The 20,555-nt window shown below is 39.6% G+C and overlaps 1 protein-coding gene across 4 annotated transcripts in view; it reads right to left on the minus strand.

The window, feature by feature from the left end:
• Positions 1–20,555, minus strand: part of LOC122666727 (probable inactive ATP-dependent zinc metalloprotease FTSHI 4, chloroplastic) — a 47,631-nt gene that overhangs the window by 17,523 nt on the left and 9,553 nt on the right. For all 4 annotated transcript variants that reach the window (XM_043862785.1, XM_043862787.1, XM_043862786.1 and 1 more), the window contains exons 3-11: positions 16,322–16,697; positions 10,623–10,881; positions 7,393–7,524; positions 6,016–6,090; positions 5,815–5,940; positions 5,627–5,736; positions 5,459–5,537; positions 5,226–5,363; positions 5,024–5,135 (exon numbers count right to left, since the gene is read on the minus strand). In XM_043862785.1, coding sequence (XP_043718720.1) covers positions 5,024–5,135; positions 5,226–5,363; positions 5,459–5,537; positions 5,627–5,736; positions 5,815–5,940; positions 6,016–6,090; positions 7,393–7,524; positions 10,623–10,881; positions 16,322–16,697 — 1,407 coding nt within the window. The remainder of the gene's footprint in view (positions 1–5,023; positions 5,136–5,225; positions 5,364–5,458; positions 5,538–5,626; positions 5,737–5,814; positions 5,941–6,015; positions 6,091–7,392; positions 7,525–10,622; positions 10,882–16,321; positions 16,698–20,555) is intronic.

The following is a 20,555-nucleotide window of genomic DNA, read 5'->3' on the forward strand; positions in this document are numbered from 1 at the left end:
TAGTGGTACCATTACAAGTATACAAGCGTCGTCCCAAGCAGTCACCAACAATTGTAATCATCCCTCACCTCTCTCAATCCGAGCCTTTGCTTGGAGGTTCCATTTATCCTGATGATTTCCTATTGCCCTTTGAAAAGGTACTCGTTCTTGTACTCAGAATTCTTTGGTTGCCTATCCAATTGCTAATCATGTTTCTATTTTCCACCTTCCCAATTTCCTTCGTACATTTGCCCTCTCGTTGACCTTTCACTTTGTTCCTACCAAATACCAAGATGCTTTATCTCAACCTAGGTGGAATCAGCAATGGATGTGGAAATGGATGCCTTGCTTGAACTTTGGTTGATCTACCCTAATAAGGATCTTGTGCGTTGTCGTCGGGTGTATATCATTAAATATAACCCTAATGGTTCAGTTAAGCGCTTCAAAGCTTGTTTGGTTGCTAAGGGGTAACTCAAACATATGGAGTTAACTATTTTGAAACCTTCTCACTTGTTGCTCGTCTGAATTTTGTGGGAGTTTTGATCTCTTTGGCTGTTAACCTTAATTTGCCTCTTTTTCAACTACCATGGCCTCCCTCTCATTCCGGCCAGGCTTTCCAACCATCATTGCGCACCTATGTTGGACAAAATCCGCAAGCGCCTCCAACTTTGGAAAAGCAAGCTCCTTTCCTATGCTGGCCGCCTTGTTTGCATCCGCTCCGTCCTCCAAGCTTCCTACATCTATTGGAGTGGGATCTTCGAATTGCCCAAAGCCACCATCCAGGCGATGGAGCGCCTCTTCTGCTCCTTCCTCTGGAAAGGGTCTGACGTTTCTAGATTCCTCCATCCCATAGTTGGAAGTCCATCTGCCTCCCAAAGGCTGAGGGCGGCCTAGGGATCCGGCGAATCAAAGACTCTAACACGGCTGGTATTCTTAAGTTAATCTGGAGAATCTCCTCCCATCAGGATTCCATTTGGGTTAACTGGGTCTACTCTCATCTCCTCAAGTCTGACTCCATCTGGACTGTCCCTACCCCCTTTGATGCCTCCTGGATTTGGAGAAAGATCCTTGCCCTCCGACCTCTTGCCCTTAGTAGCATCTCTACCTCCATTGCTCGAGGAACTCCCACCTCCCTCTGGCTTGACCCTTGGCATCCCCTTGGCATCCTCTACAGTGTTCTTGGCCCCAGGGCAATCTATTCTTATGGCCTTCCAAAAAATGCCCCCCTGTCCTGTCTCATTTCCTCTGGCTCCTGGTCCCCCCTCCTTTTCTCACCCCCTCCATCGTCTTGCGGATTTGGCCTGCTCTCACCTTCCCTTCCCCCCAACCCCACACCGATAAAACCATCTGGTTACCCTCCCCCAAGGGCCTCTCAGCTCAGCCTGGAACTTTGTCAGACCCACCTCCCCAACTGTTCCCTGGCACAACCTAGTCTGGTTCAAGGGCCATATACCCCGCCACAGTTTCACTACCTGGAGATCCCTTCACCTTTGCCTCCCCACCCAAGCCTTCCTCATTCACCGCCACATCCCTGCTTCCCCTGCCTGCTCCCTTTACTGGAATGGTCTTGAAGACATTCCCCATCTCTTTTTCGACTGCCCCTTCTCCTCCACCATCTGGAAAAAAACCCTCTCCTCCATCTGGCACCGCAACAGGCAACCCCTTCACTTTGACCGTGAATGGCTTTGGGTGGCTAAATCCATCCCAGGGTCCTCGATTTGTGACACCATTGGAAAGCTGGTTTTTGGAGCTGCTATTCATCACATTTGGATGGAGCGCAATCTCAGGAGATGGACTTCCAACTCTCGATCCTTCAATCTGATTTGGAAAGCCATCTCCTTTGAAGTCTCTTCCAAGCTCAGTCGTGGCCATCTTCGTATTGTCAGGGACACCCCTAGGAATAGGCATATTGCTGTCTTTTGGGGCCTTGACCTGCCCTCTCTTTTTTCTTCCACCTCTGCGTAGGTTGGTTTTGTTCTCCCCCCCCCCCCTCTCTCTTGTATATTCTTTCTTTCTTCCTGCCCCCTCCTGGGGTATGGTAATATATATTTATTCACCCAAAAAAAAAAAACATGAGGAGGTTTATATGGAGCAACTTTCTAGGTATGTTGCTCAGAGCAAAATGCTTAGAAAGTTTGCAGGCTGAACAAAGCTATTTTGAAACAATCTTTGAGAGCACCGTTTGATAAATTTAGTAGAGTTGTTGGTTGTGGCTTTTCTCAATGTTGCTCAGATCACTTTGTATTTGATCGACGTCAAGACTCTAAAGTTATTGTGAAGGTCGTTTATGTTGATGATATTATTGTTTTTGGTAATGACTTGTAATGTAGTCCTAGATAGGTAGGAGACCTACTAGGAGCCAGATTAAAATCAGGTTCTGGTCGAGTCTGCTGTTTGGGGCGGATTTGGGGTTGTTTAGGGCTAATTTAGGGTTTAGGCTAGGGTTAGGGGTGAATGTGATATATGGTAATGATCAGCAGGTCTAGGGGCTATAAAAATATTGAGATTTGGATGAGTCTAAAATTTCTGCAGAATTAGGGTTAGGGTTTGGGTGTTAGGTTTCAGGTTCTAGGGTGAAACTTAGGGTTTTGGATGATCAGATTGGGTTCAAACTAGGATCGAGATTAGGGGCTGGGATAGAGATGATATGCCCAAAATCTGAGAGGAATTGGGTGAGGGGATAGGACTGGACAGAACTTAGATTGAACTAGGGTTTATGAAATTAAAACAGAAATTAAAGGGGGATCGAATGGGGAAGGAGAAGGAGTGGAAAACAGAATTTAAATTCAAACTTACCACAGGATTCCACCGGCAGCAGCTTGATCAATGAAGGATGAAACCACCTTCACAAAGAGAGAACCTCCCAGCCGTCACGGCGTAAGGAGTCACAGGAAGTCCACCCGTCCTTCTTCCTTGATAGATCTACAAGGCAACACTCCAAGGAGCAGGATCAGCAGCAGCAGCCATGGCAGCCAGCAAACAGTCTTTGTTTTTTCTAAAATTCAATTGTGGGGAACCTTTCACGATTTTGTTTATTTATAATAAGGCCATAGGCCAATTCCTACTACAAATTAAATACCTCTCCTTCACAAAATCGTGGGAGGGAGAGGTTTAAGTCTAATGAATTACTTAAAACAGTTTAATGACCTAACTACCCCTACTAACTTAAAATAAAAGAATCTAACTTAAAACTACTGATTTAAAAGAAGATTCCTTACTAGCCAATAGGATTTAAGAACCTATTAGCCAATAGGACCACTTCACTTAAATCAGACCAACTGAACCAATTGGATGCGACCAATTTAAACCGGTTCGATTTAAAAAGCAAAAAATAAACTAAGTATGGAAAATGCAAGCAAAATAAACCTAACCTATGGCTCCCTACTTAAGCCCTAAGTTCAGGACTTCTTTTTCTTCTTCTTCTTCCTACTTGGAGCTGCATCAACTTGTCTGGAATTGAACAGGTTAAATCATACTTAAAGCAACACTTCCAGATGAAACATTTGGGCGCTCTCAGATATTTTCTTGGCATTGAGATTATTCAAAGCAAGAAAGGGCTGAGTTTGTCTTAGCGGAAATATGCTCTTGACCTTCTGAATGAGACAGGAATGTTAGGTTGTAAGCCTGTAGATACTTGTATGAACCCTCATAAAGGGTGCTCTAGGGAAAGGTCTTATTTATCACCATAATGGACACACCAATATTATCGGTTATTCTGATGTTGATTAGGCTGGTGTTGATGGCAATCAGAGATCTACAACAGACTATTGTACCATTGTCGAAGGTAATCCTGTTACATTGAGGAGTAAAAAACAAACTGCAATAGCTCGGTCTAGTGTTGAAACTGCGCATAGAGGAATGGCTCACATTGCAGCTAGGGGTGTAAATGAATAGCTGAAATCCCTTTCCGTATCCGTGTCCGTATCCATTTAGCACTATCCGAATCCGTCCGAAAACTAAACGGATGCGAATATGGATAGGCTATAGCTATCCGAAAAGCTATATTTACGTGTAAACGGATAAAATATCCGATCCGTATCCGTTTAGCACTCTCCGAATCCGTCCGAAAGCTAATCGGATGCGGATGCGGATATAGCACTATCCGAGCCGAATCCGATCCGTTTACAGCCCTAATTGCAGCTGAGTTGATGTGGTGGCTTAGATCCTTTGTTTAGGAGATTGGTCTTCTGATCAGCAAACCTATGGACATGTTCTGTGATAACCAAACAGCTATTTATAATGCTAGTAATGCAGTTTTTCATGAGAAGACGAAGCATATTGAAGTGGACAGTCATTTTGTTTCGAGATGCAGTGTTGATTTCCACTCCATTTGTCAGCTCTATTAATCAATTTGGAGACATTTTTACCAAAGCCTTGATAGAAATGTGTTTCTTCAAGGGTATTCCAAGCTGGGCATGGGTGATACCCATGCTCCAGCTTGAGGGGGAGTGTTAAAGAACTTAAGATATATTAATGTTACAGTTGGTTTATGGGTTTAAGTGTGTATCGGTTCCTTAAGGGTGTTTTGGGCATTCATGTCAAGTCTTAGTTTGTTATTTCATTCTTCACTTAAATCAGTCCTAGTTGTGGACCCAATCTTGTAATTTGCTTTTATAACTAATATAAATAGATCCCCCACACCATGGTTTGTGAATTTTGCTCATTATTCAAACCGTGTGTTGTGTTCTCTTCAACTTCTCTCTTCTCTCTTCTCTCTTCTCTTCTTTCTTTCTTATGACAAAGATTTGATTTAGGTTCTGTTATTGTCACAGAGCTCAACCCAGAAAAAGGGGAAACAAAAAAAAAAAAAAAAAAACGCAGCCACCACCACTACCCCAATAAACTTGTGTCTAAAAACATATTTTGAACATTGAACAGTAGGTAGCAATTCTCAAATGTCAAATATATAAGGGAGTGACACAAAACAAAATTTAAAAAAAAACACTGCTTGTACCTACAAAAAATTTCAAGGACAATTAACAATCAAAGAATAAATCAAAAGATCAATAGATAAAATAAGAAAGCAGCGCACAAAATAACTTACGTGCACATGCCCGCACTATAGAGTTCACATAATCTGACTTCCTTGCAAAGACCTTCCCTGAGGATTCAGCATAGTGCATATTTGGCTGGCTACGGATCGAACGAATATCTGTCTGTAACAGATGCAAACTCACTTGGTATTACCACAAGGTCCATGATTTAGAAGGGGGAACCTCTTAAAAGTAGTGTGTGTGCACACACACCTCAATGAAAGGACGGTGAGGATCTGGATAATAGCATGCAAGAACAGCAACAGCTGCTTCTCGATATGCCAACCTCAGCTTTAATTCATCTGGAACCTCACTACTATCTTCTTGACCAGTTTCAAATGTGCCCTTTTGCTGCAAAAGCATAAATTGTGGAAAGCATTGTCACAAGTATTAGCAAAGACATAGTTAACAACATTTGCATAAAAGGAAGACTAGAGAGTGCTTACCCGCTTCAAGGCCTCTAGAAGTTCCTCCCGTCCAATATAGTCTAAATCCTTCCTGGCCGTTAAAATGCCAGCTTCATTCCTGCCATTCAGTTTTTAAAAAAAAAAAAGTTAAAACTATCTGGCCCAGTGTAGAAATAGAAATAAATTCAAGGATAAAGCAGTAAATACAGTATATTTTGCAGCTCTGCTCCAGTGAAATCTACTGCAAGCTCTGCAATCTCCTGCAGAAGAACCTCTTTTTCTTCTTCTGAACGAAAGAATTTATTACGAGCATGCACCTATTATATGTATGGATAATCAGCATGCTTTCAAATCAAAACTACGTATTAGATGGATTACAGTGTAGAAAATCATACCTTTAATATGGCCAACCTTCCATCCTTAGATGGCAAACCAACTCTTATAATCTTGTCAAAACGGCCTTTTCTCAAAAGAGCAGGATCAAGTATGTCCAATCTATTTGTTGCACCTATAACTAACACCTGACAAGCATAAATTTAGCAGTAATTTTCCAATAATCTCTTCTCTATGATTTAACTGAACACTCCAGAGCATACCTGTGAAGTTGAAACCTTAAATCCATCCATTTCAGTTAATATTTGGAGCAGGCCCTGTTCCCTTTCTGCACCACCCTATAATCAATAGTATATGCACAATCAATTAGATAATAGAAAGTTCAAACAGAAGAGAGCAAAGAGAAATAAAATACGTAGTCTATAATATAGGATCATAGAATTGCAATCTGCAGCATAATATAGTAACATTTACTTAAATTGTAACTGCTCTACTGCAGGGTTTTACAAGAAGTAGACCACTGGGATTGAACTGCCAAAATTCAGAACCAAGTTCAGATAAAAACTCACTACTTGTGTCTTCACAAAACAAGGACTTTGAATGAGGCAAACAATCAAGCAAATGTCCGTTGAAAGACTCTAAAGGTTTTAGTTTGCAATATGCAAAATCTATGACTACTTATCAGAGGAAGAAAACTATTTTAAGTTGATCGCAGTAGTCAGCAAGCAAGGGTGACTTTTTACTCTTTGAAGAGCACTATTAGTGAAACAATTACTAGAAAATAGAAATCTATACAGTAATTTAACATTAAGAATAAAGTGAGCACCTGTTTATTAGTCTATATTCTGCTATAGAGAAGATGAAAGAATGCACCAGTTAGGAGTGATATGGAACACACAGGAGGTGTTAAAAGGAGAAGGAATATGCCAAAATTGGTCCAGATTAAGGAGAAAAGACATGAATTTTATGGGTCAACAGCAGATATGGCCCTAAGTAGGCGGAATGAATAGGATCTGTGTAGCCAACCCCAAGTAGTTAGGACTTAGGATACAGCCACACGAGTTCTTCGTCCAGTGTGCCAGATTAATCTCTGGAGTCTGAATCATTTACAACAAAATTTTCATTAAATGGCCTACAAACATAATATTTAACAAACCCTCGGCAACCCCTTCTTTCTTTTAAACAAGCGAGTGTGTCAGTAAAGCCATATAGCCAAAGAAGTTGTAAGCAGATGAACCAACGAAGAATGGGATTTGTGTGCCCACACACACACGCGCGCGCATCTGTATGTGTGTGTGTGTGTGTTAACCAACAACAAGAGAAAGACTTCAGTAGGAAGACAGAAAAACCAAAGGGAGGATGCAAGACAAGGGGCCCAAAAAATAAGCCCAAATGAAAGAACAAAACAGAGGATTAATCTCGTACAACCGCCAAGCACAAAACCCAAGAACTCCCTCCAACACCACAAAACCTCCAAGAACAGAAGCTCACGATAAAACACTACAGCAAAAACACCACCACCCCAACTAATAAATATGTATACTCAGTCAAAGCAGAAGAATCCACAGAGTGTGTGTTTAAAAATGTGGTTTAGTTCGTCCATCATAAGAAGAATCTAAAAATGTTGCACATCAACTTACCCCACCAATGTCAGGTCCTCCACGCTTGCTACCAATTGCATCTATCTCATCAATAAAAATAATGGATGGTGCAAACGTCCTGGCACTAGCAAAAAGATCCTTAACACGAGATGCTGCAACGCCTACAAACATCTGCAAAGGTAAATTGTACACACTAAGAATCCCATTTTCAGTATCCAAGACCATTAAAATAGGTGAAACAACAACAAACATGGAGTGCAACTTCTACAAGAATCTGCATAGAAACAAAGTGCTAATATGATGACCCAGAAAATACCCAAAGCAAGTATCTCCTTTATCTTGAATCTAGCATCCATGATAGGAGAGAGACTGTGTAGAAAATAGGAATTTGCATCATGAATTTGAGCTGGGTAGTTTAACTGAAAATGCGCTTCCAAGGTGCTACATGGGTGATACAGAACAATGTAAGATCTTATTCACACTTCTAGGATGCAGATTTTAAGGAAATAGAGGCCATGTATATGGCTGAACTAAGAGTACCATGAAGGATGAATCATGAATAATACAAAATCGGGGGGGAAAAGTAATTTGTAAGAGAATTGGAAAAAAAATAAGAATCTGCAAGATCTAATGAGAAACTCGGGTAAGTAAATAGTCCATGAACAGCATGCTACAACCTTGTTCCCACATTTTAATGGGAAAAGAATTTCTGACAACAAAGAAGACACCATACAGACTGCTTGAGATGTTACATATAAGAAGATGCTTTCATGAGACTGTCGAAGTGTACTAAACTACTAATCAAACAGAAAGATTATCAGGGCCCAGTTAGGAATAGAACATTTTGTAAGGATTTGATTTGTTAGTCTTCTTTTAATGAAAGTGAAGTTTGAGGAAATTTAGGTGCTTTACTAGAACTATGTTGAGATGTTGTTAGTATACCTCTATAACATCTCAACACTCTTCTTCATATGTAGCTTCGGCATACACATGGATATACGCCTTAAGGAGGACAACAACCAGACCTGGCTCTGATACCATGTTACAACCGCTTATCCCAAAAGCTCAAGCTGTTATGTAAGGGCTACAACAATGTATATCAACTATCAGAACACAACCGCCACCCTTGCACATGCAGGCCTACATACACATGGCTCCGCATGTGACGCTATCACGTGGCACCAAGGGGCACAACAACACAAACCCTTCGCACATACCATTGGTCAAACACCTGACCTCCTAGCTTTGATACCATGTTAAATGAAGTAGGAAATTCCATGGAATACCACTTGGGCTATCTCCACCTGATGCCTTAAAAGTTTTGGGTTGGACCCCCAAGTGGTATTCCGTGGAATTTTCCACTTTATTTAACATGCTATCAGATCCAGGAGGTCAAGTGTTCAATCCCTGGTATGTGCAAGGGTTTGTGTTGTTGTGCGGTTGTGCCCCTATGCTTTGTACCCCTCAGCGCCACAAGATGGTGCACACGCAGAGTTGTGCATATGTGGGCCTGCACGTGCGGAGGGGTGGTGTTGTGTTTGATATACATTGTTAGCCCTTAGTTACTTACTTAACAGCTTAAGCTTTTGAGATAAGTGATTGTAACATGGTATTAGAGCTACGTCCATTTGTTGTCCTCCTTAAGATATATATCCACGTGTATGCTGAAGCTACACATGAGAGAGAATGTTGAGATGTTGGGAGTTATAGAGGTATATTCCCACATCGGTTATCTGGGACCTTGGATGTGTCTTAATATACCCTAGGACCATTTCCACCTAATACCTTAAGGTTTTGGGTTAAACCCCCAAGTTGTATTCCGTGGACTTTCCCACTTAATTTAACAACCTAATAATAGGTTAGGACTAGAATATTTCCATAGTCCATTTTCATTTAGACTGCAAACCTTAGCTGCTTGTTTGTAAATTGAGTAGATTTATAAATTTGCCATGCAAATTATAGAAAAGACAGAAGACCCAGCATTGAGTAGATTTATACTAATAAAAATTGTATTATTTGTATTTTTAGGCAAAAGAGACATGTGATCTTGTTCAACCATTATTAACTGCTATTCATCACCCAGACTCAGAAACGACCATTTTATGTTATCTTGTTAGCTAGTTATAAAAAATTATCCTGTACAAGTATTGTTTTTGGGGGGCTAGTTCTTCAATATAGTTATTCAGATCACAGCAGCCTGATTTGAAGTTCAAGGCCTCTCATACATCAACAAAACCTTAATAGAGACTTAATACCATATATAGAAGTCTCCACGCTCCTTCAAAGAAATCTTGCTGCAGGATGCCTTTGGGTTGTTCAGTTTTCACTGGTCACAGGAGGCTTTTTCTATAGGTCTTTTTGTTGTTCCTGGAAGGTGGGAAGTGCAAAGCATTTCTTGATCACTGGTCACTCTTTGCTTTTCCATGGGATGCCCTTCTTTGTTGTTTGGTCAATGTTGTGGCTGCATGTAACTTCTTCGTTTGATGGGTGGCCACGATTTTGTTTCCATCCACTGCCCTTTTGTCTTGTTTGAGGAGTGTTTTGGTTGCATATGGGAAGGTAAAGGAGGTATAGGGTAGATGGAGCATGGAGGTTTGAGGTTTGAGTGTGGCAGGAAAATTTGTGAGAGGGACTTTGTGTCCTCTTCTTCCCTATCTTTCCAGCATGAAAACACCTTAACTCGGCCTTAGCTACTCCAAGAAACCCGAGCTCGGTCAGAAAGGGAAACTCAGGAGAGGGAGTTTGTAGATCAGCTTGGCAAGGGAAGCAAGGGAATCGGTCTTCCAGAGACTTCTACTCCGCTAGATCTAGATGTGAACGAAATTCCTTCTGAAGATGTTGCTTGCGGTAGCTAAATGGCGACCCTTCTCTGAAATGCAAAACACCAATCCGCTTGCACAGGCCAGTATAAATAGACGTGTAGAAGGGAAAGTGAGTCCAAGATGATCCAAGGCTGCTATCTGCTAATAAATCAGCTCATTGATTATCTAAATAAACCCGGGGAGGGATGGATAAGAGGGGAAGTATCAGTGAATCCTTCATCAGCTACCACATATGGTACAGATGCGCAAATCTTCCTAGTCAAAAACAAGGGAAAAAACCTTTACATAGACCCTCAGCCTTTATTGTTAGAATTAAAAATAGATCAGTTAATAGCAATTACTGGGGAAGTAAAACCAAAGGCTGAGACTCTGTTTTATTTCATGCTGCACCATTACTCTCCTGTTATATCATCATAGCTGAGTTTTCATGTGAAAATCAAATCTCACCTCTACAAAATCAGTGCCATTCGCAGCAAAAAAAGGAAGCCCTGCTTCACCAGCTATAGCTTTAGCCAGCAGTGTTTTACCAGTCCCAGGAGGCCCATGAAGAAGAACGCCTTTAGGGCAATAGATGCCTTTGTTTTGAAACTCTTCTTCATTCTTCAATATTTGGACAATCTCCTGTAGTTCCCTTTTTATGTATTCCTGACCAGCAAAATCATCAAAGGTGACACCTGTAGTCTCTTCTGCTGATATGAATTTAGCCCTGGTCAGACAGTAAATAGTAAAGAACTGTATTCCAGGTAAAGATATAACATTAAGATATCTCCCCCTACGTTTAGGAAGTTCCATCTAAAGGCTTTTTTGAAATGATCAAATTCAAGAATACACAACACGAAACATCTGACTCACATCAAGTAAACCCCAGCTATTCATAATATTAGAAGCATTACAAACTGAAAACAAAGAGGAACCAATTCAGTCATGATGGATGCTTTCAAAGCAAATAACTAGAGTGGACTATGGAAGCAGTTTAGAGAATAATCTTGTTAAAATCATAAGATAAATACACGATAATGACTAAATACATCATAAATTACTAAAATATGAAGATAAGGGGATTCAATGGGACTTCCAAACACAATTAATATAACTGGGGAAGTCAGCCACATTAATTTAACAAAGAGACCTCTATTAAAGCAGACCTCTTTAAAGCTATTCGTAGCTTCTTCTTTAAACCCAGCCAGCTGGACCAGATCAATCAGACCTTCCTCTGCCTCATTCCTAAGAAAGATGGAGCCTCCTCCTTGTCTGACTTCAGACCTATCTCTCTTTGCAATCTTCTCTACAAGTTCATTGCAGAGATTCTTGCTAACTGGATCCAGCTTGTCATCCCCTCTCTAGTCTGTCCCAATCAATTTGCCTTCATTTCTGGCAGAAGCATTGCGGACAATATCATTCTTTGCACAGAGATACTGAGAGGCTTTGATCGTAAATCCCACTCGCCCGCGGCCCTCATGAAAATTGACATCCACAAAGCTTTTGACTCCCTTCGTTGGGATTGGATTTCATCTGTGATGTGCTTTCCCAAATGGGCTTCCCCCCTCCTTTCATCCGCTGGATCTTCGCTTGCATTTCCTCCTCCTTCTCTGTTCTCGTTAATGGTTACCCCGCCGGTTTCTTCCAGTCCAAAGTTGGAATCCGCCAAGGCTACCCCCTTCCCCCTTCCTCTTCTCCCTGGCTCTGGAAGTCCTATCTCGAAGTCTCCAAACCAAAACTGATCTCCACCTTATCTCCCCTATCTCCAAGTGCAAGCACCTCAACCTCACCCACCTTGCTTTTGTTGATGACCTGATGATCTTCTCTTAGGCTTCCCCTTCCTCTATCTCTGCCATCATGTCCTCCCTAGTCCCTCATCTCTTCGAGAATCTCTCTGGTCTCCACATCAACCTCCTGAAATCCAAAATCTTTCTCGTTGGTATTCTTGAGTCTAATAGAGATACCCTTCTGCGCCTCTCCCTTAGATCTCTTCCTGTCAAATAACTGGGCCTTCCCCTCATCCCTGCAAGGCTTTTCAGTCACCACTGTACTCCCATGCTCGACAATATTCGTAAGCAACTCCAGCTCTGGAAAGGCAAACTCCTCTCCTATGTTGGCAGGTTGGAGTGCATTAGATCAGTTCTCCAATCTTCCTACATCTATTGGTGCGGCATTTTTGGTATCCCTAAAGCTATCATCAAAACTATGGAAAACCTCTTCTGTGCCTTCCTCTAAAAAGGGAAAGAAGTTTCCAGTTATCTCCATCCAATCAGTTGGAAATCCGTCTGCCTCCTCAAATTTGAAGGGGGCCTAGGCATCTGCCGCATTAGTGATTCCAAAACCGCGGGTATTCTGAAGCTCATCTGGGAAATCTCCTCTAAGCATGACTCCATCTGGGTTAACTGGGTCTACTCCCATCTTCTCAAAAATGATTCCATCTGGACTGTGCCCATCCACTCCGACTCTTCTTGGATCTGGCGTAAGATTCTACTCCTCCGCTCCCTAGCCCTGTCAGCCACCTCCACTGCTATTGTAGATGGATCAACCACCTCCCTCTGGCTTGAACCCTCGCACCCTCAAGGGGTTCTCTACAATGTTTTTGGAGCCAGAACGATTTACTCCTCTAGTATCCCCAAATCCGCCCCCTCTCCTCCATCATCTCTCTCGGTTCTTGGTCTCCCCCCACCCCCTACATCCCTATCCTCTCCCAGATATGGCCTTGTATATCCCCCCCTTTTTTTCCCCCTGCCCCCTCCTGGGGTTTGGTAATATATTTATTCACCAAAAAAAAAAAATTAACAAAGACGATAACAATCTAGTTAGAGCCATAGTTCAAAAACTTGGCGTCGAATATTTCGGTAATTTCTAACCCCCTGAGACGTACGTCAAAACCCAAAACAGGCAATGATTCTACCAAAATTCAAAATTTCGGTCATTTTGTTTTGGAATCTCGCTCATTTCGGTGTAAAAAATGCACCATTTCGTCGAATTTTCAGTCATTTCATTTCGGTATTTCCCTCATTTCGGCCTTTTGCACCCCAAAATGGCCAATCAAAACTCAGGAAAAAAAAAAACAATGTTTCATTGAGAGTTCGAGGTTTCAGTTCTCTCGACCTGGTCGAGACGAGTTTTCGAACTATGGTTAGAGCAAGGTCATGATAAGTGGCAGCAATAACCCGTATGTTTAGCGTGGGAAAAAAATACTTGTTAGGTGCAATAGAAATAATAAACATGAGAAGCAGTGATCATGCTTGCATTCGTCTTGACAAAGTAATATACCAATTTACTGATTAACCACAAAATAATGGGTCCCAACAAAGTGCAGTCGTGCACAAATTCCCAGGTTAGCAGTGATGCAGATAAATCTGAAAAAGTGGGCTTATTTTAGTGGAAATAAGCCATGAATTGGATTCTATGCATGTTGACTTGAGACTCTGGTCTAATGGGTTTTTATTGTAATAGGTCACTTTAATGTGCCTAAAATATGGGTAGGATGAATGATTACAGGATATACTTTAATAGTTAGCCCAGCGAGAGTCCTATTTCTTTATTTATTTGTTATTAAGTATTTTAGTTAGGCAGGAATAGGTCTCTAAGAGTGCAGCCTTATTTCAGTCCCTTTGCTTTATTGTTTCCGTTTCCTAATTAGTTTAAGTTACATTATCAGTTCAGGATTGGGTTAAGCCATCCTTTTTCTATTTTAAGTCTGCTTTTGAGTCTTCTCTATAAGTTTGTAAGGGGCTATAGCCTTGTACACTAATTTGAGTAAAGAAAGTTGGCTTTCTTCCTTGGTTCTATAATGATTCAGAAAGCTACCTGTTGTAGTGATTCAGTAGGACCCCTGTTCATGATTCCAGGAACCCTTGGTGGTGATTTCTGATCATATCTTTTCTATCATTTCTTCTGTTTCTCTCCTTTTCTATTTTAGTTTCAGTTCCAATTCTATCTATGAGGGTGGACCTTGGTGCAACGGTAAGGTTGCTCCATTGTGACCAAGTGGTCACGGGTTCAAGTCTCTGGAAACAGCCTCTCAGCAAAAAGTGGGGGTAAAGCTGCGTACACTATGACCTTCCCCAGACACCGCAGTGGCGGGAGCCTCGTGCACTGGGTACGCCCTTTTTTTTAATTCAATCTATCCCTATTAATCCTAATTTCAGAAACTGTTTTAAAAATCCTGTCTTTCCCACCGAATTCTAGTTTCCTACTTCAACTTGAATTTCTCCAAATCTGATGTTTTAAAATTGAAATCTGAATTCTAATTTCAGTTCTCTATTCTGCTATTAATTTTGAATCTAGTGACGGTTTCAAAATTGAACTGTCCAATTAATACTAGAAATCCTATTGCAACTATGTTTTGTTAACTCTTCTGACTTCTGAATCTGTTTTGCCTGTTCTGTTCCTACTTTATATTGCCGGTTGTTCAACTGTTAGTGTCTTAATTGATCAATGGTTTGAACCTCATTCTGTCCATTGATTCTGTAGTTGTTGAGTTGTCCTTCCCCAAGTAGGATTACTCCATATTTGAGAATCTAACTTGTAGGACTGACCCTCAATTCATAATAGACCTTCAATCAGAATTTGAGCATAATCAGACAAGTCCTCTTTGAGTTATTTAATTTTATCCTAATCTGGTTTGTCCTTTTTCCTTCTATCTTTTGCAAGCTGATCTCTCACTGGATTTCACAGGTTTGGGATTAGCAGTGCATTAAGTAGATTTTGGATGCACCCAAATAGGTGAGAGGGCGAGAGAGGTTCCTGAAATGACCCTACTCCAGGGCTAACATTATGTTGTTACCATTACTAACTTCTCATACAGAGAATAAAATATCATGTTCATGCTAGAGTTTATGTAATAAGGGTACTTCAGGAACTTGTTTGTAGTCTAGTTGCCTCATATTGTAATTTCTCTTTTTTACCTTGTACCTCCCTAGGAAGGTGTATGTAATTCCTTTCATCTTATTAGTGAAGTAATATAGGTGTGGTAGACACAACTCTCTAACACACAACATTCCACCGAACTCTCTTCCTCTCCGTCTCCTCTTCTTCTTCTCTCATCTTCTTCCTTCTCTTCCTTCTTCCTTTCTTACATTCATTATCTAAATTCCAACTGTTCATTTCATTTTACAATCTTACCAATTAGATTTAGAACATAAATATTCCATTCCACATGAATCAATTTTTTCCACTTTGGATTAAATAAATTTTAGAACATCCTAGAAATCCCTGACTAAGGGCGTCAACTCATACCGCATACCGTGTATCGATACCGATACCGTACCAAATAAATTTGGTATGGTATTGGTATGAGATACCTGTACCAACTCGGTATTCAGTATGGTATCGGTATGAGATACCTGTACCGAGTCGGTATTCAGTACGGTATCGGTATGAACAAAATGGTAAAAATGAATCATGCCATATTGATACTGTACCGACCTGTCCCGAATAGATACGGTACGGTATCGGTATGAGATACCTGTACCGATCAGTATTATCGGTATGAGGTGAATGTACAGTGTACCATACCGGTACTGTACCGAATACCAGATACCGTACCGATTGACACCCTTATCCCTGACTACTAAGTTAAAGCAACACTGAATCCTGGTGTTCTGATACTGATGTGTACTTTTCCTACAGCAATAAATTTCTTATGGTATATATTACAACATGTTAAAGAGGATTAACAATGAGATTCCAGATTACGTAATTGATAAAATGTTTTATGAAATATATGGTTTTTATCAGAATGGAAGAAATATTGGTATTCCAGAATATTCATAATAACTCCTCATCTAATATGACTAGGTTAAAATTTTACTAAAGGCAAGAATGCTAGATGCAGTTTTGGCGTACAGAAGAATATATAACTAGTTAGATGAAATAGCATCTACATTGTACTGCAACATGTTAGCAGAGCTCAATATAAAAAGTAAATCGATTCTCTCATTTCATTATCGGAGAATTGAACAGAATAGCACAGGCAGAGGAGCACTGTAAGTCTATAACCAAAAATGAAACACCCATAAAGAATCTCAATAGTGAGTTTTCTAACTTTAACACCAAATACTCATAGATTTAAAATATCTTTAACAAGAAATCAGATGGAAAGAGAAAGAGAAAAATCCAGCAACTAAATCATCAAGGATATGCTGTTCTCGACTCACCGACTTTTGCCTAAAGATCCTAGTGCCTGGCGCTTCAGGGGCTGCCTTGGTTTTTTTGTAGGAGTTCCCAAATCACAAGGTATTAACTTGGCATAAATTGGTCTCATATAACTATCAATCCAGAGATATAAAGCAATAGACAACGCAAGACGCATAGACCATATGACAGCAGTTGCCATAGTAGAGTAAACTTCCGCATGCACTGGGTCCACATTAAAAACATCAACATTTACTAGTTGTTGGTGCAACTTCTGCCAAACATCATTCCAGCAATCAATTGGCATCCGATCAACCATATGGCGCCTGAAAACAATTTCCCTCTTAGAATTTCCTTCTAATTCTTCTGCTTTTCCATCTTTGTAGTACGGTAGAATTACTGCAGAAAGAAATCCAAAAATCATGCAAATAATTACTACAATATATATTTAATAGTACAAAATGAAAAGATAACAAAGTAGAGTGAGGAGTGAGAAGTGACGGCACAAAACTTTTGCCATAAAAAATCCAAAATCATAGTTGTCAGGCGTCTTGGTCGCTTGTTGGTGTCGCCTTGCGTCCAGGTCCCCTCCAATGCCTTGGGTCTAGACACTGTAACAATGGTTAAATACTATAGCTAAGTCGCAAGGGGTTTTCAGTCATTGTCTTTCTTATTTTTGGTTTTATGTGTTACTATGGTTAACGACATTGGTTTTATGTGTTATTATGGTTTAGTGTCCTTACTTGTAATTTCCAACTTTAATTTTGTTAAGTTATATTAGCCTAGGCTCACATTAGGCTATTCTAAATCCTACCGTGAGCTCTAGGGTTCTTATATTATCACATTGTTGGTGTTGTAGCTGCTGATCTCCTGGTTCTTATATTATCACATGGTATTTGAGCCAGTCTGATCGGTTCGGGCTGTTCCGACTACTTTTTCTCTCCCTGTTTTTAAAGTCCTTTAGGGCATTTCCATTGTGGTTTGCAGCAACGATACTGCTGTATATCCTATGGAACCCTAGTTGGGAAAAACATGAAAAACTAGGGTTTCTTGCATGGAGTGTTTCTGTTTTATAGATCTACTGACTCCACCTTGCATGGATCACTGCTGCAACATGAATATACGTTAAAAACATCAAGTACATGGAGTATATTACCTGTGGCATTGGTTCCTTGAAGGTTTCTCTCCTGCATCATTGAATTTTTGGGGTTTCTTTTATCAAAAAGGTATCTAGCAGCTGCCCTGTTTTAGGGCTCTTTTGACAGAATCGAAATTTTCTATAATAGGGAATCTGTCCATCAGATTCCTCTCATATTTTGGGGCAATAAAGGACCATACAGTAAGGTCCTTCGACCTAGGTTTGAGGCTGATCAGAGCCTCTGACCTGCTGTGGCACGAAATCTCCCTAAATCTGGGTTTTGAGTTTCAGTTACTGTTCTTTTGAATTCTGTCCTAACTCCTAAATATAACCCTTGGATCATTAAAGCACTTTGGGGTTTTATCATACTAGTAGCCTACTAACTTTGATCAGAATTTGAACCCCATCCATAACGGTTGACTTTGAGTTTTATACATAACCTAATTTCTGGTTTTATGGTTCCTTGAGATCCTGTTAAAGGGGTGTGATATTTGAACCCTACTTTGACAGTTTGACCTCAATCATAGTTGTCAAGGCATCGCCTAGGGGCTAGGCGGCGTTTTTCTAGGTGCCTAGGCAGCTGCCGCCTAGAACTGGTTTAATTGGTGTTGGATCAGGTTTCATTTGTTTTTATATTTGTTATTTCATTTACTTAAGATATTATTCATAAATAAGCAAATACCCTCCTATTTGAATCCAACAAAAATAGTTAAAAAATAAAATTCCAAAAAGATAAAAAAAAAAAATCAACCCCCCTAGTTCAAAAAGAAAAACTGGATTTTTAGTGGTAGATGAAATTTTCAACTTTCTAATACTGGGGTTTTTCTCAAATCTAAAAATTCCATAAATCTTAATATGGTAAAACATTGCTAAAAACCAAAAGTGCGATAAAATATTCATTTATTTTGACATCTAAAAAAATATTTTCATTCAGAGCGATTTTGACAGCATTCGCATGCACCAAGTAAGGTTTGACCGGAACATAACTCCTTCAATATAAATCAGATTTAAGCAACCTTGGATTTGTTAGAAAGCTGGTTTTGTGCTCTACCTAATACAAAAAGTCTCATGTAAAAATAAAATCATTTGATCAATCAAATTTCTTAGAGAACAAGAACATTTCTCTAAATCGAGAGCAGGTTAATTACGTATTGATAAGATCATATTTTCTAAGAACAGTGTAAACCAAATGTGAGAATAGGTATACCCATAGTTGTCAAGGCGTCGCCTAGGCGTCCAAGCGGATCTCTAGGGGCCTAGGCGACTGCCGCCATAGTGCAGGGCGCCTTGCACTGGTTTAATTGGTATCGTCTAGGTATACCCATAGTTGTCAAGGCGCCGCCTAGGCATCTAGGCGGATCTCTAGGGGCCTAGGCGACTACTGTCATAGTGCAGGGCGCCTTGCACTGTTTAATTGGTATCAGACCAAGTTCTGGCACTTATTTATGCCAAATACCATATAAGTAAATGTTTTTTACTTAAGATATTATTCATAAATAAGCAAATACCCCCCTATTTGAATCCAATAAAAATAGTTAAAAAATCAAATTCCAAAAGGAAAAAAAGTTACCCCCCAGTTCAAGAACAAAAACTAGATTTTTGGCAGTAGATGAAATTTTCAACTTTCTAATGCTGAGTTTTTTCTCAAATCTAAAAATTCCATAAATCTTAATATATTAAAACGTTGCTAAAAACCCAAAGTGCGGTAAAATATTCATTTGTTTTGATATTTAAAAAAATATTTTCATTCAGAACGATTTTGACAGCATTCGCGCACACCATAACTTCTTCAATATAAATCAGATTTAAGCAATCTTGGATTTGTTGGACAGCTGGTTTTGTGTTCTACCTAATACAAAAAGTCTTATGTAAAAATAAAATCATTTGATCATGCTCCAACATATTGTCACAAAAACTATGATCCAAATACATAGTATAAGCCAAATACACAGGATAACTGTGACGTCAAAAAGGAATATAAGTATCTGCTAGACATGTAAGTAGCACAATTTAAACAACCATAGCATAGGAAGAGAGGGAAAATGGTAGTTAAGTAATCGAAGGTGCTCCAGTGAACATATAGACGCATATCAAACTGCCATATATAATAAATGACAGAAATCTCTAGGTCCAGCACCCAAAAAATAAAGGACAGAAACACCTTGGTATAAAAGTTCCATTACACAGTGCCAGTCCAGCCTATGCAGGGTCCTAGCCGGGCATAGTTCAAAATCTCGCGAAATCTCGATCGAGATTTCGAGAATTTCGACCCCCTCGAAACGAAATGACCCCTCGAATAAAAAAAATACTAAATTTCGATCGAAATTCTCGAGATTTCGAGATTTTGATTTCAAAAATCTCGAGAAAATGCTTTATATAAAATACCATGTTTCGATAGTCTCGGTCGAAATTTCGACCGAGACTGAGAAACAGAGCATTTTTCCTCTTTTGCTTGATTTTTGAAGGTTTTTGCTTATTTCTTCTTCAATCTTCCACTTCCCACTTGAATCCTTGCCACATCTACGCCGGAATCACTTGGAGAACAAACTTCTTAGCACATCTGTGAAGCCTTTCCACTATTTTAGGTAAAACCATATTCTCAAAATTGATTTTTTTTAGGGAAATGCTTGATCAACATGTTTGTTTGTGATGAAATAAATATATGTTAGACACCGGAAGCCGATCTACGACTTCACGGTGTCGAAATTATTTTTTGGTATATATATTATTTATTTATTTTTCTACTTCAAAAATTGGATTTATTTACAACAAAAATCAAAAAATAATAGGGGTTATGTATATTGTATGGTGATGAATTAAATATATGTAAGACACCATTGGCCGATCTATGGCCTCATGGTGTCAAAAATATTTTTCTGCCAATAATTAATTATTTTAATTTTTGAAAATTATAAAAAATATTTAAAAAATTCAAAAAAATAGCAAAAAATAAGAAATAATATGAGGTTTTTGTTTTAAAATTACTGAAAAATATAAAAGTAAATTGTGCATACTTCTTATTTGCTGCCCATTTACATATCTTTTCGATTTTGTTGTGCTAGGCCAATATTTATTTGAAAAATAGTTTTAAAAATTATTTTTAAATATGAGAAAAATAT

This window comes from Telopea speciosissima, chromosome 7, assembly GCF_018873765.1.
Source record: "Telopea speciosissima isolate NSW1024214 ecotype Mountain lineage chromosome 7, Tspe_v1, whole genome shotgun sequence".
Lineage (NCBI taxonomy): Eukaryota > Viridiplantae > Streptophyta > Magnoliopsida > Proteales > Proteaceae > Telopea > Telopea speciosissima.